The sequence below is a fragment of the Panicum virgatum genome, chromosome 7N (genome assembly GCF_016808335.1).
Source record: "Panicum virgatum strain AP13 chromosome 7N, P.virgatum_v5, whole genome shotgun sequence".
Lineage (NCBI taxonomy): Eukaryota > Viridiplantae > Streptophyta > Magnoliopsida > Poales > Poaceae > Panicum > Panicum virgatum.
In genome coordinates this window covers 645,001-670,000 of record NC_053151.1, presented here as the reverse complement: position 1 = coordinate 670,000, position 25,000 = coordinate 645,001, and the positions used below count along the sequence as shown (strand labels likewise).

Here is a 25,000-nt window from a genome sequence, read left to right as displayed (position 1 = left end):
GGCTAATGGAGCTTATACGGCTTACAGGTTCTTTATCCTTAGGTGCTGCTGTTGATGCCTCTGTTATGTTCTGCCCACATATCAAAACTAGAGGTCCAGTAAGTTGATCAAACATTTCCTCTACCTTTTCAACAAATTCTCTGCGATTTGATCTTGGAACTGCCCTAGACAGCCACTGGGAACTGTCTGGAAAGTAAACAATGGCTGGTTGTAGAGATGACAGTACCTATTTTGTAAACATAACATTATAGATAAGTTTATTAAGCAAATCATAAGGACTCAAACACTCGTGAATATTGTCACTTGTACAGCAGACTGAGTGGTGAACCTATGCAAGCAGATGCATGTACACGAGAAAGGAATATATCAAGATAATACAAGTTATATACAAACAGTTATATTCAGATAAAATACCTCGCAAAGTGCTTCCAGTGCAATATGCCAATCTTCCGCCTGAGTATCATGGTCATGCTCAATATCCTGAGCTAGAAGTACAAAAAGAAAAGCACGCTAAATTGCAGGCATGTCCAAACTGAATATAGCAATATGGACGCTTGGGACTAGAAGCATACTGTCAACCCAGTAAACTGCTGGTTTAGCATTTTGCACTTTGTCTACTTCATCTTTGTTACCATCAGCCACCCTCTCCTCAGGAGGGTCAAATATAACAGCCACTTGATCACCATTGATCTCATACACCTCTCCACGCTGTCCATTTGATAAAGTTCTGCAATTATAATAGATAGAAGAATGTTCAATTATAAAGGATTTGTACTTACAAATGTTGAGAGATAATAATGCATCCCCCATTGGCAAAGGCTCGAGCATGCAATATAAGGAAATACAACCATGAAACCAAGTCATCCATCAAAACCAATGTTGGGAATAAGGCTAAGCAAGTGTATGTAACTATATAAGATTCTGCATCTATGTCTCATTTATAAAACTAAGCAGTATAAGAATACAAGCGTTTCCAAAGAAGTGGTGACATGTACAATTTACATGTACCAAGCAATGTTAAAATGAACTCCGCTTATGTTGTCTCAACATAGTAGGTCCCAAGCCCTGGTAAAGGAGGAGGGTGCGATAGGCTTGGCGAGCCAGCAGTGAACCTAGCCATTCTAATGGAGATGAAACCCAAGAGAAATCCGTTGGGACGTCATATCGGAATCCGGGTATGGTGTTAAATGGGTAAGGGCCGGGTCGTCTCCCTCTTGGTGACGCGTCGTGTCGTGATCTGGGCACGGTGTTAAGTAAGCAAGGATCGGGTCGTCATTTTCTGAGTGGTGCGCTACATCGGCACCTGAGTGTAGTGAAAAATGAGCAAGGGTCTTCACATCTCTCTCGACAGGTGCGAAGGGCAAGGAAGTTAGTCGAACCAACTAGGATTCGTGTAGGTAGTTGGAATGTAGGGTCCCTTACAGGTAAATTAAGAGAGTTAGGTGACGTAGCCAACTAGGAGGCGTGTAAACATCTTATGTGTTCAAGAGACTAAATGGAAGGGCCAGAAGGCGAAGGAGGTGGATAATACCAGTTTCAAGCTATGGTACACAGGGACAGCTGCAAATAAAAATGGAGTAGGAGTTTTAATTGACAAGAGCCTAAAGGATGGAGTGGTGGACGTGAGAAGGCTAGGGGATAGGATTATCTTAGTTAGGCTTGTCGTTAGTGATACGGTCATGAACGTAATTAGTGCGTATGCTCCCCAAATAGGTCACGATGAGAGTGCTAAGAGGCAATTCTGGAAAGATTTAGATAGCGTGGTTAGAACTGTACTTTCTAGCGAAAAGCTTTTCATAGGAGGAGATCTTAATGGCCATGTAGGTACAACAAGGGCAGGTTTCGAGGGGATTCATGGAGGCTTTGGGTATGGTAGTAGAAATCAAGAGGGAGAGGAAGTCTTGGAATTTGCAGTAACTTTTGACTTGATGATAGCGAACAATTTCTTTAGGAAAAGGCAATCCCATTTAGTGACTTTTAGTAGTGGTAACACTGTAGTCAGATTGACTTTATCCTCACAAGAAGAGAGGATAGACGAGCAATGCTTGAATTGCAAGGTGATACGAGGGGAATGTGTTGTTTCTCAACATAAACTTGTGGTGGCGGATTTTCGTTTACAGATGCACGCACGTAGGGATAAACAAACTAAGATTGCAAGAATAAAGTGGTGGAAAATGAAAGAGAAGACGTCAGAGACCTTCAAGAAAAGGGTAATCAAAGAGGGCTCTTGGACGGAAGGAGATGATACAAACAACATGTGGGAGAAGATGGCAAACTGCATTCGGAAGGTGGTCTCAGAAGTGCTTGGAGTGACCAAAGGAGGTAGATGCGTAGATAAAGATACTTGGTGGTGGAATGAGGAAGTCCAAAGAAATATTAAGGAAAAGAAAAAACGTTATAGGCGCTTATTCCAAGATAGAAGTGTAGACAACATAGAGAAGCACAAGGAGGCAAAAAAGATCGCAAAGCGAGCGGTAAGTGTGGCAAAGGGTAGGGCGTATGAGGATCTTTACCAACGATTAGGTATGAAGGAAGGAGAGAAGGACATATATAAGATGGCTAAGGTTCGTGAGAGAAAGATGAGGGACTTCAACCAAGTTAAGTGCATTAAAGATGAAATGGAGAACATCTTGATAAAAGAGGATGACATCAAACATAGATGGCAAGATTATTTTAACAAATTATTCAATGGTGACAATGAGAACACAACATTTCACTTGGATGACTCTTTTGATGACACCAAAAAGCACTTTGTACGGAAAATCCAAGAATCTGAGGTCAGAGAGGCATTGAAAATAATGAAGAGGGGTAAAGCGATCGTCCCGGATGGTATCCCAATTGAGGTGTGGAGATGCCTCAGGGATACAGCCATAATATGGCTAACCAAGTTGTTCAACCATATTTTTCAGTCAAACAAGATGTCTGAAGAGTGGAGAAGAAGTATATTGGTACCAATATACAAGAATAAGGGAGATATTCAAAGTTGTACCAATTACCGAGAAATTAAATTGATGAGCCATACTATGAAGCTATGTGAGAGAGTTATCGAGCACCATTTGAGAGGGATAACACGAGTCTCTATGAACCAATTTAGCTTCATGCCTAGAAGGTCAACAATGGAAGCCATTTTCTGAATAAGACAAGTTATGGAGCGGTATAGAGAGAAGAAGAAGGACCTACACATGGTTTTCATTGACTTGGAGAAGACTTATGACAAAATACCAAGGAATGTTATGTGGTGGGCTTTGGACAAACATAAAGTCCCAACAAAGTATGTTGGACTTATTAAGGACATGTACAACAATAAGTCCAACAATATTGTTACTAGTGTTCAGACACGCGATGGCGACACAGATGCTTTTCCTATTAAGATAGGACTACATCAAGAGTCAGCTTTGAGGCCTTATCTATTCGTATTGGTGATGGATGAGGTCACAAGGGACATACAAAGGGATATTTCTTAGTGTATGCTCTTCGCGGATGATGTAGTGTTAGTTGATGAAAGTCGAGCAGGAGTAAATAGGAAACTAGAGGTGTGGCGGGAGACCCTAGAGTCAAAAGGTTTTAGACTTAGTAGAACTAAAACTGAGTATATAAGATGTGACTTTGGTACTACTACACATGAGGAGGGAGATGTCAATTTAGAAGGGCAAATAGTGCCAAAAAAGGATATTTTTCGGTATTTGAGATCAGTGCTACAGAGAGATGGGGATATTGATGAGGATGTTAGTCATAGAATCAAAGCGGGGTAGATGAAGTAGCGCCAAGCATCTGGTATTTTATATGACAAGAGAGTACCATTGAAAATAAAAGGCAAGTTTTATAGGACGGCAATTAGACCTGCAATGTTGTATGGTGTAGAATGTTGGCCTATAAAAAGATGACATGTTCAGCAGATAAGTGTTGCAGAAATGCGTATGCTGCGTTGGATTTGTGGTAATACAAGAAGGGATCGAGTCCGGAATGAGGATATACGTGATAGGTTAGGGGTAGCACCAATTGAAGAAAAGCTTATCTAACACCGGCTGAGATGGTTTGGACATGTCCAACGGAGGCCTCTGGAGGCACCATTGTGTAGTAAAATTCTAAGGTATAACAGTAATGTGAAGAGAGGCAGAGGAAGGCCGAAATTAACATGGGAAGAGGCAATAAAAGGAGATTTGAAAGGATGAAATATACCCAAAGATTTAGCTCTAAATAGGAGCACTTGAAAAACAGCTATTTATGTGCTTGAATCCTGATTTTAAAACTTGTTGGGTTTCAACTCTAGTCTACTCCAACTTGCTTGGGACTGAAAGACTATGTTGTTGTTGTGTAAGCAATGTTAAAATGCAAAGTCCCTCAGCCCTCGCAACCACCCCAAAGGACAGCAATATTGCCAACTAATGCCATGACAATGTGCAAAAATACGCTGCATAGTTCTAATCTTAACTACTTCGTCCTTATTTCCATTTTTGTTGAGAAAGCTAGAAAAGTAAAAAAACGAATTGACTTGTGATGGTTATGTAAAAAGATGATGCATCAAGGCACATTCAGCTGAAATGCGGTGGCAATAACATGCAACAAAGAATGCCCGCAAAAGAAAGTCAAAATCTTCTTGCACTATTTTCTATACAAATACAAGAAAGACTTATCCACCCACCTGCCACTAATAAAGGTATAGGCATTCTTTGAGCCATCTTGAGTAGGTATTTTCCCCAAAATGATCCTGTGATTTGACATATATGATATGCATTATGATCAGTGTAAAAATACTAGATCAGTATGACAGCCCATAAGACCATAACCATGCTAAGAAAAAGGGTCGAGGGAAAAAGGTTGGGTAGCTAATATGCAGTACAAACATGTGGAAACATGCCCTCCTGACACTCATCACAAACCAAGTTATAGGTTTGGAAGTTAGAACTAGGAAAGGTTGTCTTGTGACTACCTTTAAAGTCTTTGGGTAGGATCAATTTAACCACAACCATTGAACATTCATACACAAATAACAGAGAATGTAGACAGCCATGGGCACATGTAGACACATAAGGTCACAAATGTGTGTGTGCCTCTCACCCTACAAAACCAATAAGGGTGCACCCATGTTTCTACTTGAGCCTTCCACTTATTGTGTATCCAAATGCATAAACAGACATCTCACATAAACAAAGCCCACACATTGAAATTCCTATCAGATGGAAATTTTTTATATCATACAAGCTCACATTATTATAGCATACAAAATTTATTTCAAGTGCCATAGATCAGATACTTGAATCATTGTGATCAGCTTTACAACAACAACATAGCCTTTTTTCCCAAGCAAGTTAGGGTAAGCTAGAGATGAAACCCAAAAGAAATAAGTTCAAGGTTCAGGCACATTGATAGCTAGTCTCCAAGCGCTCCTATCCAAAGCTATCTCTTTAGAGATATTCCAATCCTTAAGGTCTCTCTTAACCGACTCATCACACGTCAGTTTAGGTCTACCTCTATCCCTCTTTACATTATCGACCCGCTCAAGAACCCCATTACGCACCGGCGCCTCAGGAGGCCTTTGTTGGACATGTCCAAACCATCTCAGCCGATGCTGGGTAAGTTTCTCCTCAATTGGTGCCACCCCGACCCTATCCCGAATAACTTCGTTCCGGACTCTATCCCTCCTTATGTGCCCGCAAAACCACCGCAACATCCGCATCTCTGCTACACTCAGTTGCTGGACATGTCGCCTTTTTGTAGGCTAACATTCAGCACCGTATAACATCGCCGGACGAATTGCTGTCCTATAGAATTTGCCTTTTAGCTTTTGTGGCACCCTCTTGTCACAAAGGATCACAGAAGCTTGCCGCCATTTCAACCAGCCAGCTGAAATTCTATGCCTAACATCTTCATCAATGTCGCCATCCTTTTGTAGCACCGATCTTAAATACCGAAAAGTATCCTTCTGGACCACCACTTGCCCATCTAGACTAACGTCTCCCCCCTCATGCCTAGTCGCGCTGAAATCGCACATCATGTACTCGGTCTTAGTCCTACTAAGTCTGAACCCTTTCGACTCTAACGTGCGTCTCCACAGCTCTAACTTCCTATTAACCCCTGCCCTACTCTCGTCAACTAGCACCACATCATCAGCAAAGAGCATACACCAAGGGATCTCACCTTGTAAATGGGGTAGCTAGTAAAATGAAATGCCAATAATATGCGGTATAGACAGATCCAAAGAGTAGCAATGAAAAGGATTTCAAAACAAATGTGGCCCACAAACCAAAATGAGGATAGCATAGCTTTTAACAAGTACCTATTATCTGCTTCAACAACCAGTGATGCTCCAACGTATTTGACCCTATCTCCTGAAAACAATAATGAGAACGATTTAATTTGGCTATGCCTTCATTTAGTGTTCTACAACTTTTGTATAAGTGATAAAAGAGTCTAGCCTGAATTCCATGTTGTACAAGAGCGATGTATGTACAGTTAACAGTACAGCTGTACTTTGTAGCTAGCTCATAAAATAAGCTTCAACTTAAAGAGTGGCTACATGGTATAACTGCACTACTGCAATATAGTGAAGTGTTGTTATGGTAAGGTGGTGCTTGGGTTCACCCTAACAGTGTAACTGTAGAGTGTGATTGGGTGCGTGCCTGATTTAGGCCAACAGGTGTTATCCAAAGCACACAACAATGGTAACACATAAAACAAAGGCCAACTTATTCTTGTGAAATGACATATTAGCTCAAAGCACAACAGAAAAACTTAGACTACCAAATGCACTGAGAAGGCTCAACAAGGGAATAGCTATTTGCCAAATATGATCAAAGGAATCAAAGTTTATCCCATAACAAAGGACACTGTGCCAATCTAGAAGGCTCAACGAGGGAATAGCTACTCGCCAAATATGATCAAAGGAATCAAAGTTTATCCCATAACAAAGCACAGATTGGGCGTAAACAGATAATTGTTATATAGTTTAGAGCCAGCTTGGAAAAAACACTCAGTGCTGAGAATGAAAAAGATGAAGTCATTTTACCCTTTTGAAGAGATCTCTTCTCTTCTTCGGATGACTCAGCAGTGCTAGAGGATTCTGCTGCTGAAGAACTTTCCTGTATACCAACAACTCTCTGCAAGCACAAGCAGTGAAGGTATAAATTGTAAGGCAGAAAGAAAACAAACCAAAAGATTTAAATAATCAAGAAACAGCAGCTCAGCAAGGATTAGCGTTTGTAGTAGAAAGAAAGAAAACAGCATCACATGTGGCAGGTTTAAATAGGATTCAATGTTATGCAGTACTACTGGTGTTAGTTTTAACAAGTATATTGTTGGTAGTCTAGAGGTCTACCAATCAGACACAAACTAGTTGTGTAGATACATGGTTTAGGTAAAGGTAAAAGAAAACACATTATTTTCTAAATCTAAATAGAATAGAAGGAACCAGATATATTGAAACAAGACATAGGTAAGAATCTGATAATAAAAAGTCATAGGTAAGAATTGTCAGGTGTCATTATATTTTTATAGTTTTTGCAGCTTAATAGAAATAGAAACCTTGGCAAACTCCTCAAGAGTTCATGGAACTAGCTTCTTTAGGTCTGCCACGGATTTAATAGAATCGTCATCATCGCTTTGACCAGATTCCTCATCACCCTCGCCATCCTCCTCTGATTCGGAACCTTCATCCTCTGACTCTGCATGATTATCCTCTTCCTCACTCTCTGAACAGTCTTCACCACAATCCTACAAGGTCGGACATTAGATCCCAACAGACCAACTCAAACTGAGATATTAAGATATTTAACAGATGGGGTAGATTATCTTACATATGGAGCTAGAACACTGCTGTCCAGAACTAATAATGACGCGCGCAACTCACTGGCAAGTGCCCTCACAAATCTCTCTCGGTAAAGTTCAGTCCCTGCATTTTAGCAACAAAAAAAGTTCTCAACATCCATATAGGCACATGGAAGCATATATTGACGAAAACATTAGCTCCATTACTGATCAGTACCTGGCAAGCTCTGGAGCAGTATCCCCCCACTGGAGGACTGCAGCCCGGAACCGTACTCCAGAGCTACATCCTTGTGCCGTAGGTGCGACGCCACGCACTCGCTCAGCAGCTGCCTCGCATTTAGAGATGGCAGCGGATCGGGTTCGGTGCGGGTATCCACGGGTTTCGGGTTTTCGAGTTTCGGGTTTGGTGTTGGTTTTTCGCCCACGGTTTTCAGGTTCGGGTTCGGGTTCGGTTTCGGGTTTTGGTTTCCACCCGTGGATATCCAATGGATATCCGAAATAAATTATTTGGAATTAAAACTCATGTTTTATAATATGTTAATGATAATTTGTTTACTTAGACTATTAAATTTATTGAAAGTTGAGTCATAAAAATATTTATTATTTGTTGCATCTTGTTTATTCATGTGAATATGTGTATATTTATCTGCGGGTTTCGGGTATCCATTCGGGTTTCGGGTATCCATTCGGGTTTCGGGTATCCACGGGTTTGGTTTTGGTGATGGATTTCCACCCGAATCAGTTTCGGGTTCGGGTTCGGGTTTCGATTTCGGGTTTCGGTTTTGGGTGCACGAAGACTCCACCCGATCCGAACCCGACCCGTTGCCATCCTTACTCGCATTCTGGCTGGCAATCGAAAAGACACGATGCGACTGTGAGCCTTGTCGTACACAAAACAGCAAACAGGTGGCGTGCATGCCCGGTGTTCGTCATTCTTACTCGATGTAGTACGGGAAGCTGTTCCACGAGACGCCGGTCTTGTCCCACGGCACGACGCGGCTAAGGAACTCGTTGCGGAAGCGATCCCGCCTGGTGAGGAACGGCGACTCCCGCCGCTTACAGCCGATGAGGAACCGCTCACCGCTGAGCCACTCCTGCTGGTCCCTCTCCCCGAGCAGCGCGTGCTCCTGCTCGCTGCTGCTGCTGCTTCCGCTGCCGCTGCCGCCTCCACTCCCCGCCGCCGCAGCCTCCGTGCTGCCGACGCCCTCATTCGAGCTGTAGAACCGGCAAAGCCGACGATTCTCGCCGCAGGGCCGCCGCGGCACGCCGAGCCTCCGCACCAGAGCGCCACCGCCTCCGCTGGAGGCCGCCGCGGGGTTGGCGGCGGGCGCAAGAGGCAGCGCAGCCGCATCGCACGATGCATCGCGGGGCGAGGCGAGAGATCCGCGGCCGCGAGCGAGCTAGGCCTCGGATACGCGCATGCGGCGGCTGGTGGATTGAGAACTCCGAGCTGAGGCGTCACCGGCGGCGCAATCACAATGGCGGGGAGGAAAGCGTCAGGGCCTTAGGGGTGGTCGTGTTGCGCGACTGGCTGCTGCGAGCGCCTGCGACGAAGAGGACGCCCGAATGCCCGGCTCACCGCCGGTTTGGTGGGGGGTGCGTCCTTGCGTTGGAAGGTTGTGGGCTGGTGCGTTGGGCCGAAATTGCGGGGAGAATGGAAGATGGGCCCGTGCACATTGGATTGAGTTAGGCCGTGGCTGTGGCTGAGGAGGAGAATGAAAGATGGGCCGTGCATGTCTTCCCCTAGAAATCCACTTGGGCTCTCCGCGAGTCCAAGCTTTTGATGAGTCTATGCAGGAACAGCTACGGGGCATTGACGTGGACCTCGTTGATGAACGAAGGTGGCGAGCAGCAATCCGAAACACACATTACAACCAGGAGCTCCGGCGCTATCATCAACGGTTTGTGCATAGTAGGGAGCTCCGGGCTGAGGATCTTGTCTTGAGACGAATCCTAAATCGAGAAGGGCTCCACAAACTCTCCCTGTTGCCGATATACCACTGCGCACCGCAGTATACCGATGCAACCAAGCTGCACGGATACACGTCATGATAGTGGTCCCACCTGCGGGTTCGTACCTCCCCCGAGGTGGGCCCGGGGGCCACTGTCGGTACCCCGCGACCGGGGTACCCCCTCCTGCTGTGTCTAGGAAGAAGACATGGGAGGTTAACCATAACCACACCTAAAAGGCTGAGCAGTTGGGCCCAATGGTCCAGATCCAACTAGCGGGACAACGGCCACGGACCCGCTCTCCGCTCGGGGAAGGGTCCGGTATCGCCACATGTCCCTAGAAGGAGCGCTTAGCGCTAGCAGCCAGAGGCCCAGACCCCGCGGGCGGGTCCGGGACCTCCACATGCCCATCCAGACCCCTGGATGCGCGGAGCCAGCTCCCCGCCAGGGGAGGTCCGGGGCCGCCACGTGTCCCGCATCGCGGGCGTGGGCGCGAGTCATCCACTAGAAGCTCGCTCACCTACTGCGTTAAATGCAAGTGGTTGAAGCGTGCCCTGGCGCCGCTGCACGCGGGGCAGTCTTTGTCAGACAACACTGTCGCTCGCCTGTTGCCGAGGTAAGCTCGAATGACCGCACAGCGGGTCACGAGTTACCGAGGCACACAGTGAAGCCGCAGGCGCCGCGCGCGCGGCTGTCCTCCGCATTAAATGGAGGCGACGGCACGGCACGCCCCATCATGTCGTCTACGCCGCAAGCTTCGTGGCCGGTTTGGTATGCGCGCCGCAGCCTGCTCCGCTAGCAACAGGCGCCACGCCGACAAGACGGGACGAGCACGCCGGTCTGAAGATCTGCCCGTTCAGAGAATCCACGACGGCAGCACAAGGAATCCCGAATGAGATCTTCGTCGACCATAGCATCATAATGCTCTTTGTGTTATGTTATTTAATACATCCAAACTGGGCCCACCTGTCGGGGTCCCAACGGCTATGTACATGCCTCTTTTGGACTATAAAAGGGAGAGCACACGCTAAGATTAGGATATCTACTCCCTTCGGAAACTCTCTCGCTCGCTCCCCGGACAACGCTCATACAGAGACTTCCTTCCAACTCAAGCAATATAATACACAAGTGGACGTAGGGTATTATGCTCCGGCAGTGTGGCGGAACCACTCAAAAAGAAGCGATTAAATGCGCTAATCTTAGTTGCATGGCAACTTCGATCCAACTCGCATAAAAATATCACGGTCCCTCGGGTGATATATTTGGAATTTTAAATTTATAACTAAACAAGGGGTAGGATGGAAAGCTTATTGCAGCAGCACAAATACAACAGGACTTCCTGTACTTGTTCAGTTCAGAGTTCAGAATTCAGACTGGATGGAAAGCTTATGCACTTTGGGCAGGGAAAAAATACCAGCTAGAAAGAAAAATTAGGCCTCGTTGGGTTACCGTTCCAGCCCAGGAACTGTTCAGGGCCAGGATTGGGTGGTCCGGCTGTTCAACTCAATCCTGGTCTGGTTTGGCTCTTGGCCCAGGAACCATTCCTTGCATCAAAAAATATGTTCGGTTGTTTAGGCAAGGATTCAAACCAACACATGAAACAAACTCAGTCATATACTAGTGTCTTTAACCTTTTAGCCTGTGCATGATTCCATTTTTTTTTTTAAAAAAAAGAACAAAAGCACCCAATTAAACTCTTTGATACTCCACTGAACAGAAAGCAACGCAAGATTCTGTCAATGATGACCATCCACACATTAATCCACCATATGAAGAACAGCATGACACAGTGGCTGTTAGGCAGAAATTACAAGAGCTGTTTGTTTTAGGACAGCAGGAGGTCCAATCCTCCACGGACACTGTTGATTCTGCTTCAAATAAATCAATGCCTCAAGAAGCACAGTTTGGTGCTGCTCTCCCAACAGACCCACCTGATTCCACCTCAAAGGATGATGCACCTATTTAAGACCTGACATCATTGGGAAAATGTCACGGAAATACTGAGGGTGCTTTAATACTCTTTGACTGCAGATCAAAATGCTAACCCATAACAAAGCAGCAGGCTCTGATCATCATCAAGTTAACAATAAGTAGCATCCAAACTTGAGCGCAATTGCCCTAGCTTTCATATATTGGTTTCTTTACCAATAACCGCTGCATCTGTATCCTAACCCCTAGCAGTTGCAGGTGATTCATAAGCCATGCTGAAACCAAATTGCATTTGTAACGAAACTAACAGTTGTGGATAAGTCCATGAAACAAAACTAAAAGTTGCACAAACATTCCTGCAAAACAGAAAAAAAAAAGAGTAGGAAATGGAAACATCCAACATTGAAAAGAGAGACCCGGAAGTCTAATCTGAAAGGCCCATGCAACAAAATAGTCAAAAATAGTACTCCTTACGTCCTATGAAAAGTGCAATTCTAAGATTCAAAAAAAAAAATACTACAGAGTGCAATCCTAGCAATAACTACCTGCCTTTTTTCTTTCAAATATATATTTTAGGAATTAATTTAACCAACTCTGGAAATTGAATACCTTCTATGCCTAAATCAATGGGATTAAAAGAACTACTTGGTACTATGGTCATTTGCCAATAACACTAATCTATCTGGAAAATTTTAGCATTGCACCCTTCATGGGACAAAGGGAGTAACTCCTATTGCGTATCAAATAGTCTCAGCACCTGTCTACCTTGGGATCATCAATCATCAGAGACCAAAAATCATCTGTATGCATTGTATTTGATAAATAGAAATAATCTAACTAACAAACACATATTCAAACTGAGCAGCATACGTGTGCTGAACAGCCTACCACCATAGCCCACTACATGAAGAGTCTTGTACTACGGGCATCAAACATGGTTCTTCCAAGATGTCAGCCTGCAATCACCACATATGAACAAAAGCCAGACGCTGCAAAGGCGCCTAGTGGTGGCCTATGCCTCAGGGGCCTACACTACAACCTTCTTCCAAAATGACTACCAACAGGTCGGTCAGTACAGCCTTAGCAACCACAACTGCTATGCTTTCCACCTTCCCTGTCAGAAGCAAACAGGTCAGTCACCTGCCGTTGCCAGAGACTTTCAGGCGACCCCTCCGCCTTTTAGGCTTCTCATCAGCGGCATCGTAGTTGGACTTGTCTTCACTCTTTGTCTCACCTCTTGGGCGACTACGCTTCCTTTTAGGCTTCTTCTCACCAGCAGAGTCATTGTTGGACTTGTCTTCACTCTTTGTATCACTTCTTGAGCGACCGTGCTTACTTTTAGGCTTCTTCTGACCAGCAGCGTCGTTGGACTTGTCTTCACTCTTCAGCTTACCCCTTTGGCGACCACCCCCACTTTTAGGCTTCTTCTCATCAGCAGATTCAATGGCGGACGGACCAGCCTCATTCATCGATCTGATCAATCACAGAACCATAGTGATAAAAAATTTCCCTAAAAACTAATCAGTTTCCGTTGCAGCTTCAGACATTCTATGGTGAAATATTACGAGTGGGTTACCGCAGCTACTGCTTACCCGTCAGAGGGAGGATCCAAGAAATTTATAACTTGGTTCAGAGCATAAAGAGCAATCTTCTTAATCTGAAGGCATCAGGTTTGACTCGTGGTTAGTTGTCATATTAAGTAGTAAAATATCATATGCAGGGCATTGAAACATATGGTAACCAACCTCCAATTTGTCTTCTTTAGCCTTGTGATGAGATGGAAGTCGTCTGAACTCTCCAGTTAGTTTAATACACTCGTCAACATTTTCAGGGGAGACGAAGTCCATTGCAACCTTGATGCAAGACTGTGCCAATAGAAATGGATTAAGTTTTTAAGCAATGGGATAACTGTGGCTACATTCAAATAAAATGAAAAAAAGGGCTGGTTAAGTTCCCTTACCTTCAAGTTTCGGACTTGGTGAGGACATCCAGCAGGAATGAAAACTGCTTCACCAAGCTTCTGCTCAAATGTCCAGGGTTCCACACCTATATAACAAGCATGCCATGACATAAGGGAAACAAGGCTACAGCTCGAAAGGCTACATTTCTGAGGTGTGAATAGTTCCCTAACCATATTCTTCCTTTAGCTTTCTCTAATGTTCCTCAGTTAAGTAAAAAGTTTGATAATGAATTGGGTGAATAACCTGCATCTTAACATAACTATTGGTCAGCATAGGAAAAACAGGGGAAATAAACTTCCCACGAGTGCAAGGAAAACAATACCTGCTTCACAGGATTGCAATGGAGGTTCCGGAATTCCAAGGTGTGTTTCTTAAGATAATCTTGTAGCTTGTCAGCATCCTCTCTTCGGAAAATATCCCACAAGGCACCACCAGTTCTCTCATGCTCTCCACTCTCCGGATTATCCGAAATACAATGAGCTCCATTATGCATCATAGCCGAACTACCATTGCCAATGTAATTGGAACACTGGGCTGCCTTGCTTTGTACCTTAGATTCATGAGATGGATGTTTATCCCTAACATCACCTTCACTATCAATAGGTGTTACAGCGTTGGTGTCCAGACCTGCACAGTGAAAACAAGAATGTTGTATTAAGTTAAAAAGTAAGGACAACTGAAAGTAAACATGTACAACTCACCATCAGAAATATCTTTACAGATACTATCATTACATGAGGTCTTTGATGTTTCATCCATAGTAACATTCCTGGAATTAGTAGAAGTTTGTGATAGGTTGTGTTCAATGCTGGATTCTGAAACACCGTAAAATTCCTGAAGATCTTGTTCTTTCATTTTCTTTCTGGTCTCCTCTATCTCCTTAAGTGGATAAGTCTCATAAGGTACTTCTGCTGTGTGTGTTAAAATATTTACCTGATCAAAGAAAGACACCTGTCGCAATTAATTACTGCCATGATAAACTAGTGAAACCCAAGCAACTGACAAATAAGAAGAAATAAAGAACTATCACTTGTTACCAGCTGGGTGTATAGCCAAAGCTTGAAAACGCTAGGTCAGAGAAAGCGATGTAAAGAAAGTGATATGCATGTTACCCAGTACAAGATATAGCATTGCATAAGTCAATTTTATTCTACATTGAAGGTACAGAACAACCACAAATGTTACAATATGAGAAAAAGGATAACCATTAACAAAGCATACCGTGTCAGACATGTCACAGTGAAGCTTGGTCACAGAATCACCCCTACCTAACTCTTGGTTAAATCCATAAGCGATGTAAGTTTTGGGTCCAAGATCTGGCTTCAGGGCACCAGTAGGAAGCTTGACTGCAAGATTTAGTGGACCATATCGAGGATCAGTGTACTCAGGAAATGGCAATGCACTGATCAACTCAGCACCATGGCGAGGCAATCTCTGATCAAATGAACTCGATGGCGGCCAGTCCTTTAGCTTAAGCATCTCAGGCCAATGTGGCCTGTGATGAGTTCTGCCTTGCGTATATCCCACAAAAAACATGTGTATATTAATTTCCACCTGCAACATAAGATTCGTGCCAAGTGCTTCAAATTTTACTCTTAAATGTAAACAACAGAGGATGGTCTATCTGCAAGCATACAAATAGCACCAATCTATACAGACAATGCCATTCCTTGAAATTTGAAAGTTAAATAGAAATGTGTATTGTTTCTTGACATAATAATCAGAAATCTTCTATCCATGTTGTATTGTACCACCACAATTAAAATCAACGTGGGGGGCCAGGAGGGGAGATGAACACCCTCCTAAAGGCCTAAACAAACCTAAGAAGGGAAACAAAAAGGAAAACAGCATATCCAATGGAGTAATTGAAATAAAAACTGACATAAATATATCAAACAAAGTGTTCGCTAAAACGCAACCAGAAACCAGGGGAAATAGAGTTCCTAACCTCATTTCAATCAAGGCAATCTATTGCCCTGACAGTGAAGTGCTCATCTTCTACTTTGACATTGGTCTTTTTTTCTCGCAGTGCACGCCACATAACTAATGGCTCCCAACTAAGGCCAGAGGTCAACTGAAGGGTGTCAGAAACAATAACAGGTTCACCCCTTGCCCAATGCACCTGAAAGTGCTCCAAGTCATCCTCCTTGATACCAGTGGCACCTGGACAATAGAGGTGGTTATCAGTCAAGCCTTTCCTATTTGCAGCCTCTCGCACATCCTGAGCTCTTATGTTTCCTAAATGATCATAGCAAGGGCACTGACCACTGCTTCTGGCTACTGCTTTTGCAAATATTTCACTCCTAACAATTCTGTCAGCCTTTTCTTCTAGCTCAGAAAGCATTTTCTCTGGAAGCAAGCATTTGAGGTCCAAAAGCGAACCACCACAACCTCCTAGCTCATTTGGTGGGCAAGTTATGCTACCATCACTCTTTGCTTTCCACATTAGCAGAGGGTTATTTGGGTCCTCTAGCAGCTATGCCATTGCAAGGCTCAGCATTTGGGCAATGCCTACTCAAGGAGACCATTTCATTTCCATCATTTGACTTAGGAGTAGTTCCGAAAATATAATCCCTGCTTCTCTTTTCAGGCTCGATGCTCTGTACCTCTTCTCCTCCAGGAACCTCTCCTTTGCGCATCTCCCAGCAGCATGCAAGGCACAAATCATAAAAACAGCATTTGCAGCTTCTATGAAAATCAACTATAGAAGTTCTACAATTATTGCTGCATTAGAAGAATAAGACGCTTCAGATTATTGTTGCTAATAATATTTTCTTTTTTGCAAAATGACAAAGGAAATGGGTAAACCGAACCAGTAAACACGCTCATCTAGATTACATTTAGCTTGTTCCAACTGCACTTTGTCCACTGAAACACCTGCAAAATAAAACGAATTAGCATGTACATCAACCTCAGTTCCAGATTGTGTCATGTAACACCAGAATACAATACCTTTTATTTTAGCCTCAAATTCTTTTTCCTCCATCTGCTCCTGTCGCAGTTTTCTCAGCCAGGGAAGCAACAAGCGCAAAACATGACAAGCATAACAGATTTGATTTTCTTCAGAAATTTTCTTTTTTGGAGGCTGCACATGAGGAATGAGAAATCACTAAGGAAGACTAGAAAGGAAGATTTGCAACATAAAATAATGTAATAAGTGAAGGTCATATGTAAAGGCAAAAAATGGGCTTGGGATGCTAGGTGCATACCTCAACTCCTCGCATTCGTAGGCACCCCTTGCAATTACAGTTCTTGCGGCAATATGGGCATTTTGCATTAAACTCATCTTCTGACATATCAGGGTACCTATTTTAGTATTTACCAAAGGCAGATTAGAATTGTATATTACACAAGATCAGATAACATAACCACACATCTATAGTCATGGAATGAAAATTTTGGTAGGAAAAGGCATCCTTTTTGTGTAGCACAGGAGAAAAATGCAGTTGTATAAAGCACAAAAACTTAGTGGATGCAAATAGAAACAACTTGAGCTTCTCGGAAGTCAGAACTGATGAGCTGTTCCCTCTTGATCTGCACACAGAGAAAGACCATTTTTTGGAAAAAGAAACAACTTATTGTCAGACATCAGCATACACATTGAAAAAAGGTTAGCACACAGTTCATGAGGTGTGGGCGTAGATTATTTAAATAAACATAGAAATGATTTGAATCTAAACATAGAAGACTATGTAGGTCCTTCTGCAGGAATGCACTAAGATTTTAACGCTGCTTCTTAGCGCCATGAAAAGGAGCTGAAGAAGAAATAGGCTTAGTATCCTGAGCTAAGTCACTTTCTTGAAAGAAAAGTGTGATTCAATATTTCATAAAATGAAATGCACTTGAACTATCACCATTAGATATGCAAAAAGTGCTAGCTCCCATTACTTTTTAGCAAGAAATGTGTGTACTAAGCAGTAGCTAACTTGGTTTAACAGGTCCAAAACTGTATTCACAAATCACAGAAGTCAGTATCACATTTTCGCACCATTGAGAAGTTCTAATATGTGGTGAGAAAATACATTTAATTTCTGGAGCATTTGTGTTGCCTTCTCTGTGAGCATCTTCTTTGTCTTGTGTGTCAGATGAGGTAATTGCAAACTCAGATAAAATGGATTGCTAAAAAAATTCTACATCTGGTAGGCTATTCAGAGGACGGAGTAAAGAAGAGAGAAACTAACCTAACACTGCCAACACGCCGTCACCTCAGTTCTCTTGCCTGCCCTCCACGCCCCTGCTATAGCACCAGGACCTACCACCAGCAGCAATGAGATCACGAGAATATGCAGTCAGAGTCCCCATAAGGGTTTCGCGGCTCCTCAGAAAAGGAAGGAGAGGCAAATGAGGTTAGGTTGAGCACAAGCGCGACAGGCATAAATAGACATTATTTATCATAGACATATTTTGAATAAATAAACAAATGAGGTCACCTGCATGGCCCTAACCCATATTGGACTAAATTACAAATGACTTCACCTTCAAGTACTTGAAATTCACCGTTTTGCAAAGGCGGGGGGTGGTAGTGACCCAAATAGGTAGCCCACTGTATACCAAATGGAACTTGAATACATTTTACCGGTTGGTCCAAGGACCAACATGGCTTCAGTTACAAGGAAGTACAGTTGTGCAAGCCAATGAGAACGGAAGCGGAAGAGAAGATGTTTACCTGAAATACTAATAACATTCATACTTGTCATCCCCAAGTACTTTCAATGCATTTCAATGATGTGGTAGAGAATTCAAACTTAAACATAATATGTCTAAGGACATACAGATTTGCATAGAGGCATAAATAGACATTGTATTATGGACAAGAACATTTAAAAACAGCACACATTATAATCTTGGATGACTGTAGTAGTACGTTTAGATTTTAGCCCAGGGCTTAGGTGAAATCCGGGTCCACCATTCATGCCCGTGAAAGAAGCACAAGGTCTTCATTACAGGGTTGATGAGATGTTTTTGAACTCGTTTAAACAAGACACAAATGTCTTTTGATGTTTTAGCAGAGATTCACGCTCATTCTGGATTGCGTCAACAGCACCAGGAGCCACGAACATGTTCATGAACTTGTCATCTTTAACAGCAAACAGCTCGAAGCCAAGCGCTAAGAACAACCTTTCATGCCTGCATTGCATCATTAGAACAACTATATTAGAAACTCCATAGGTATTACACAAGGCCGTTTAATTCTAGTCATCCTATCCTCCACAATTTAACATGCAGCAGCAACTATGATGAAAATAGACTGACAGTCCATATTTACTACCGACCAACCATTCACTACTTACCAAAGCTAATGGTGACTCGGATGGTTATACTTTTTCTTTAGACAAAGACATTTAGCTAATGGTGACTTAGGTGGTATATTTTTTCTTTAGACTAAGACATTTAGCTAATGGTGACGCGGGTGGTTATATTTTTTCTTTAGATGAAGACCGTTGTACTAGAACCCAACTAATTTACTAGCTAAGAATCGAATGTGCTACAGTTTCACTTTGAATATCTAGCTTGTGAAAGTGCCTGATGTTTATGTGATCAGTTAGGATTAGCTTGATGGATATGTGCTTAACTTGATAGAAACATTAACAACTTGACAGCTGGTGACTAATCAGTTTGGTTGATATACATCAATAACAGAAGGAATTCAATTCCAGAAGTTAGATTCAACTATTGAACTGAACATGTATGAATAAGAAAAGCTATATGTTGGACATACCACGGTGTTAGGAACCCAGAATTCAATTCACAGGGAACACTCCTTTCGATCAGGACTTCTCGCATTTTAGCAAAATATTGAGCATATATTGAGCATATGCTAGAGTACGATGACCCAGACTTTGAGACCAGATCATCAGCACCAGGGATGTCATTGCTGTGATGGTTGCTGTTAGTGTTAGCATATGCAGGCATAGTCGCGTGCTTTTTCTTTGCCCCACCATCAATCATGTTTCCATTGCCTTTCTTCTTGCCACCAATCGAATCACCTGGCAGCTCCAGCACAGATCCACTGTCTGACAGATCCAAAAATGTGACCCCAGGGAAGTGGTAGTAGGGACTCGTAACTGAATCAAGGTGATGTCGCACTGTTTGCTTGCATTGCTTGGACAAATCCTCCACAAACTTATAATATGAGCGCCGGACAGCAGCAAGGAAGCCAACATATCCATCCATATCTTCAGCATTTTGATTATCTACTAGGAAAAAAAAGAGGAAGAAGCATGTAATCCTGCACTCCAATGACTCCCAAAAGCACGCAAAAGATAGGCGAATTCTATGGAAACAGTGAAAATAATAAGAGGTTGCAGATTGTGTACAAGGTATGGCATAAAACGAGAAAAAAATTGCTTATGTACATTAAAGGCTAACATTGAAGACATTAAGACACTCCATGCATATATAAAATAGCTCTACAATATAAACCAGTAATAGTAAAAGTGTTCCATGGAAACATGTGTAAAAAAACTACTGCTAGTTATTTCTGGCGCATGATCACACAAAGGACTTTAGTTTTTTACAGTGCTAAAGATGGCTACAATCAATTTCAGTAAGATGGTACCCTTGTTAACATAAGAAGCAAGATGGACCCCCAGTATATCAAAATGAAAATCTTACATCTTGAATCATGATTGCGGCTACACTCCATTGCAAGTTCAAATAGACTTTGTAGGATAAAGGCAAGCCTATCACATGCAGTATCAATAAGAGGAGCAAGAAATGATCGTGCGGCTGCACGTGCTATGTCAGCTGCTACCATAGTCAATCCACTGCACCTGCCTTTCTCAGCACGAGCAACTGGTATGTTTGCAACCTGATGACATCAATACACATTTTCAGCTAATATTTCCTAAAATCTTTTACTTATATAATCTTCATCTAATAATCTGAATGTACCTTCTCCCTTGACAATGGAGGGCACTTCATTGAGTACGCTGCACAATGGAATTCATGTATTACTCTTTCAAAAGCAGCACCGCCATACAACTTGAGACTGAAGTTGGCAGGTTCTAGTGCAATGGTAATGCCAGGCCATCTGACAATACCACTATGCTTCTGTTCCTCTTCAGTAGTTAAACCCCATAGCTCAGGGTCTAGATCAGCTGCTCCAACAAGCAGGTGATGCTTTTGTACCGAGAAAGAAGTGTTTGATTAGTTCTAGTACACCAATTAGCAAAAGCACTGGAACAGAAACATTAAGAATCGAAATTGTGTGTACATGCATACCAAATGCCTGCAAATAGAAGCAACGTGAAGCGTTGCCGATCTCCTCAGCTGACTGACATCAGAAGTTGCTTGCAGTTTGGATTCCAGTCTGGATAGGTCTTCTGAAACCCCAATGCATCGCTCCTCTAACAGTGCTAGGGTGGCTGGAACTGCTTCTTTGTACCTCTTTTGAATTTCAGATTCAAGGTGCTTCCTGAGGCAGGAAAACCCAATGTATGGTGCATATTTCTCTTCGCTAAAACCCCCTTTCACCTTTTCCTGCAAGTGACGCAACACGTCGATATCAACCTGGCAGATTCGGCTACGAAACCCCTCGTCGGTGGTCGTTCCACGATCATTTGGAAGAGCCACAAAGAAAGGGTGGATGTTATCCCCAAGGTAACCGCTGGCACTCAAGTAACTATCAATTTCCCACCTTTCACTGACTTCCTTCAAATGATCAAAACCAGAAACAACTTTATAAGGCACATCCCAAGTCCATTTTGTGATTCCTAGTGAAGACATTAATGGAAATTGTGTATGAAATTGATTATTATTGTGCAGCCAGACGCACCTTGAGGCGGTTGTCAAACTTAGAGACGATGATAATCGTGCGCCTGAACGAGGGATCAATCTCTCTGATAGTATCCAGCCAGAGCGAAGATCTCCATTCGACGCTGCTCTGCTGGAGGAACAAAAGGAGACGGTGGGGCGGGCTGGCTATTGACTTCACCATCGACAGGATCTCCTCCGGTGTGGTGTCTGGCTCACCCTTCATAGGCTACAGCGGACAGTTAATTACATCAAACAGCTGAAAAACTGGCTAAAAAGGTAAAAACCCACTCGTTTTGATTGAGATAGGAGAAGCTCCAAGATCACGTGCATACCCACCTTAAGCACCAAACCTGGGGTGTCAATGACGGTGAGGTTGGGGCAGTGGGCGTACTCGGCCCTCATGAAGATGGGCTCGGACGAGACGGCGGCCTGGATCTTCTGGAGATGCGACTGCGTGCGCTGCTTAATGACGTCAGCGATTTCCGTGGCCACCACCAGTGGGCTCCCATACTCCTCCGAGTCCTCCTCCTGCCACGCACGCGCAGGCGCAACCCACATCGGTCAGCTGATTTACCTCGATCTGAGAGAGAAATAAGGGGGGAATTAAGAGGGGAAGCACAGGAACTTTCACCTTGAAGCGGCACCGGGGATCGTGGGCGGTGGGGTCATGAACCATCTGGAGGACCAGGGGGCGGCGGGTGCCCATCTCGACCTCGCGTAGATTGAACCGGAAGCCGAGGAGGGCCTCCAGGAGGGAGCTCTTCCCGTCCGACTGGCCTCCCACCGCCACGATCTCCGGGATCGGGAGCTTCTCCCCGAGATCCGCCGCCGCTGCCTGCAGCCGGTTGTACGCCTCGAACCGCGCCTTCCAGTTCCAGTCCGCCGCCGACGCGGCTTGCCTGGTGGATGAGGACGGCGACTCCAAAGGGTTCGGCGTTCTCCCCGCCGGCATTGCAAGGCGATTAGCGGCCATGAGGCTGTTGGGGTTAGCTGTGGTGAACCAGCGGCCATAGCCTATCGGAAGTATATGCAAAAGAACCAGTGGCTTACATTGCAAGCCGCTGTAGTGAATTCGCCTTCCCCTTGGAAGCTTACCATTGTAGCCATATAATTTATTTTAATGTTGGCACTGTATTCTATGAAAACCAAGATCTCTGTGCAAACTATGAAAACTCTAATAGAGGCCATGGGATCCTCATCCGAGGGCTAGGGGAAGAGGTGGGGAAATTTTGCATTTTGACGCCCGCCTCTCCCCCACATTTGCCTGGCACTCTTGCACATCGCCCCTTGGCTCCGTTCCGTCTGCCGTCTCCCGTCTCCCGTCAACGCTCCGTCCCCCGTGCGAGTGCCTGCCCTAGGCGCCGCCGGCCTCGAACGAGCTCCTCCAGCGCAGCCGCCCTCCGCCGCCCACGAGTCGCCTTCGTACGAGCCCACCCATCGTAGCGCTCGCGGATCTCCCGCAGCTCGAGCTCGCGGCTGCAGGCGCCCGGCCGGAGGGGCTCCTCGGAGTCTGCCATGGAGTCCGGCCGAGGTGCACCGCCCGTCCGCGATTCGCCGCCGCCTGTCCGAGATTCGCCACCGCCCAGCCTCACCACCCTCATCCTGGTGAGATATGTTTATCCGTGCTTCAATTCCTCGTCTCAAGCTATTTGTTCAATTCCGCCTCTGTTTATCCGTGCTTCAGTTCATCTCTGGAACTACCTAGCTACGTAGCATCCTATCTCCAAATTGCCTGCTTGCATTTGAGAAAAATATGACGACCATCTCCATGATGTCTGAAGCATTCCATTCAGTACAAGAGCAATCGAGCTATACTACCCCTGTATATGATGTGAAATATTGCATCTTCACTCTATTTCATGTTTCTACTCCAGTTGGAGAGATCAATGGCTATTTTTGGTAAAGCATGTTCTAACGAATCACTTTCATGAAACTACTGTTGCATGCCTAGCATTTTCTAAATTGTTTTGCATCTTTCTTCAAGTAAAAAAATCAGCTTAGCATTTAAAGCAGGATCAGCTGGTTTTCTAACCGCGCATCCGATTTGCAGGCCGCCGACTTTCTCCAAGTGGATGTGTTGCTTCAGCTGGCTTGTGAACGTGCTGCTTAACTGGTGGGAAGAACACCATAAGATGTCCAGTCTTTGTTCAGCCTGAAATAAATCTGTTGTGAGCCCATCGGAGGAAGCTGAGATCAGGAAGAACCAATGGGTGTTCGAGTGATAACCAGGCACCCAGGCAGTACACATTGCCTGGCCTGCAAATCAAGATTTGTAAACTAGTTATTCCAATTTAGTTACAGAGAATAGTATCAAGATTTAGCAGTTGAGATTGACACTGATGTACGGATTTTGTAATCTGAAAATGAGATTGAATTGAGTTGACAGTTTGATACAGGTTCAGATTGAGTGAACTTAGATAATGAGATTGAGTCAATTTAGGTTCAGTTTCATGTATTGTCAAATATTGATGGCAACTTCCTTAATGCAATTTCGATTTGCAGTGTATCCTCTTAATGCAATCAGTCTACTAAATTGTTGCTTTGCTGCCTAGCAATGCAGGAGGGAAGAATTGATGAGATTGAATTGTGTACTAAAATGATTAATGAGATTGACTAATACAGATTCTTGCTTGTTCTAACAGTGCAAACCAGTTTCTTTTTTTGATGTTGTATGCACATGCACTTTTTTTAAAAGGTTAACCACCCTTGATGGTACATAGTTTGGCTCAAGAAGGCAAATTTCATTCATATTCACGAGATAGTACAAACTTCACTGTACAAATGGACTCCTAATAGCTCTGTTTTCCTTTTTTGTACAAATGGACTGAATGTACAAACACCTGGACAATCATTTTAGCTCACAAGACAACTGATTCAGCAAGATTCAGTTTTTCTTCCCTCCTGCATTGCTGGACAGCAAAGCAAAAATGCTGACCATCTTCTTCTGTTCATGGCCATGATCATGTGACAGTTCCAGCAGGCCAGTCACTGATTGAATGAGGCTGCTCAAGGTAGATACTATGATGGACTGAATGTTTCACGTGAAATTGTCATGTATTTTATCTTCCCACAATATCAGGCTTGTCGTGAAAATGTGATGAATTGAGAAGCCATGTTCAGTTCTTCAGTCGTTCAGTCGTTCAGTTCTTCAATTCTTCAGTCGTTCTCACTGGTAAAATGAGATTGGCAGCTTGCCTGATAGAAGAACTAGTAAACAGTTTGGAAAAACAAAGAATTCAGGGTAGTAAGACAATCTAGAGGACATGTATTTGAGATGATGTAAAGCTAAAACATGATCTGAAAAGGGGAGGAAACAGAGCAACTGAAGACTGACCCAAGTTACAGAGCCAATAATCAGTTCCATGTGGCGATGGGGGCCTTGGCACAGCGATGGGGCGAAATCCACAGCAGCAGCGGTAGCTTGGCGAAGGGGCGGCGGCGGCGCGGCGAGGGGGCGGCTGCGGCGAATCGTGACGAGGGCGCCCCATCACGACATAGGGCAAGCAGTCGCACCGGAACGGAGGCGAGGCCTGGGGGAGACGCGGTTGTGCTGGAGCTTGTACCCGAGGGAGGCGGCGCTGGAGGAGCCGCGAACGTGCTGGAGGTCGTACGTGACGGCGGCGCGGCTGGAGCTCGAG

General features: G+C 44.1%; 1 protein-coding gene, 1 long non-coding RNA gene and 2 pseudogenes across 4 annotated transcripts; 1 reads left to right on the top strand and 3 right to left on the bottom strand.

The window, feature by feature from the left end:
• LOC120681732 overlaps positions 1 to 9,203 on the bottom strand; it is a 9,378-nt pseudogene extending 175 nt beyond the window's left edge.
• A 3,225-nt stretch (positions 9,204 to 12,428) lies between these two features.
• On the bottom strand, positions 12,429 to 17,179 carry LOC120681675 (annotated as a pseudogene).
• Positions 17,180 to 18,294: 1,115 nt separating this feature from the next.
• LOC120681669 (dynamin-related protein 5A-like) lies at positions 18,295 to 22,405 on the bottom strand. Of its 3 annotated transcripts, none has more exons than XM_039963260.1 (8): positions 21,994 to 22,405; positions 21,699 to 21,890; positions 21,382 to 21,588; positions 20,829 to 21,086; positions 20,499 to 20,726; positions 20,220 to 20,415; positions 19,324 to 19,801; positions 18,295 to 18,731 (listed from the first exon to the last, which is right to left on the bottom strand). In XM_039963260.1, the coding sequence occupies exons 1-8, from the start codon at positions 22,333 to 22,335 to the stop codon at positions 18,545 to 18,547; spliced, it is 2,088 nt and encodes a 695-aa protein (XP_039819194.1). In that variant the 5' UTR covers positions 22,336 to 22,405; the 3' UTR covers positions 18,295 to 18,544. The 3 variants fall into 3 exon arrangements, with proteins under 3 accessions (XP_039819194.1, XP_039819192.1, XP_039819193.1); XM_039963258.1 differs by having other exon boundaries at positions 20,829 to 21,257; positions 21,994 to 22,402; XM_039963259.1 differs by having other exon boundaries at positions 19,324 to 19,798; positions 20,829 to 21,257; positions 21,994 to 22,396.
• A 260-nt stretch (positions 22,406 to 22,665) lies between these two features.
• Positions 22,666 to 23,877, top strand: LOC120681759. The gene is made up of 2 exons (XR_005678064.1): positions 22,666 to 22,967; positions 23,413 to 23,877. It is a non-coding gene; the product is annotated as an uncharacterized LOC120681759 (long non-coding RNA).
• The last annotated feature ends 1,123 nt before the right edge of the window (positions 23,878 to 25,000 follow it).

Excerpts from the sequence above, each read along its gene's own strand:
- LOC120681669 (XM_039963258.1), bottom strand. The coding sequence starts at position 22,335 with ATGGCCGCTAATCGCCTTGCAATGCCGGCGGGGAGAACGCCGAACCCT. Across the intron at positions 19,802-20,219 it reads CCGCAATCATGATTCAAGAT|TAGATAATCAAAATGCTGAA; the intron begins GTAAGATTTTCA and ends TTTTTTTCCTAG. Across the intron at positions 18,732-19,323 it reads TCTGGGTTCCTAACACCGTG|GCATGAAAGGTTGTTCTTAG; the intron begins GTATGTCCAACA and ends GATGCAATGCAG.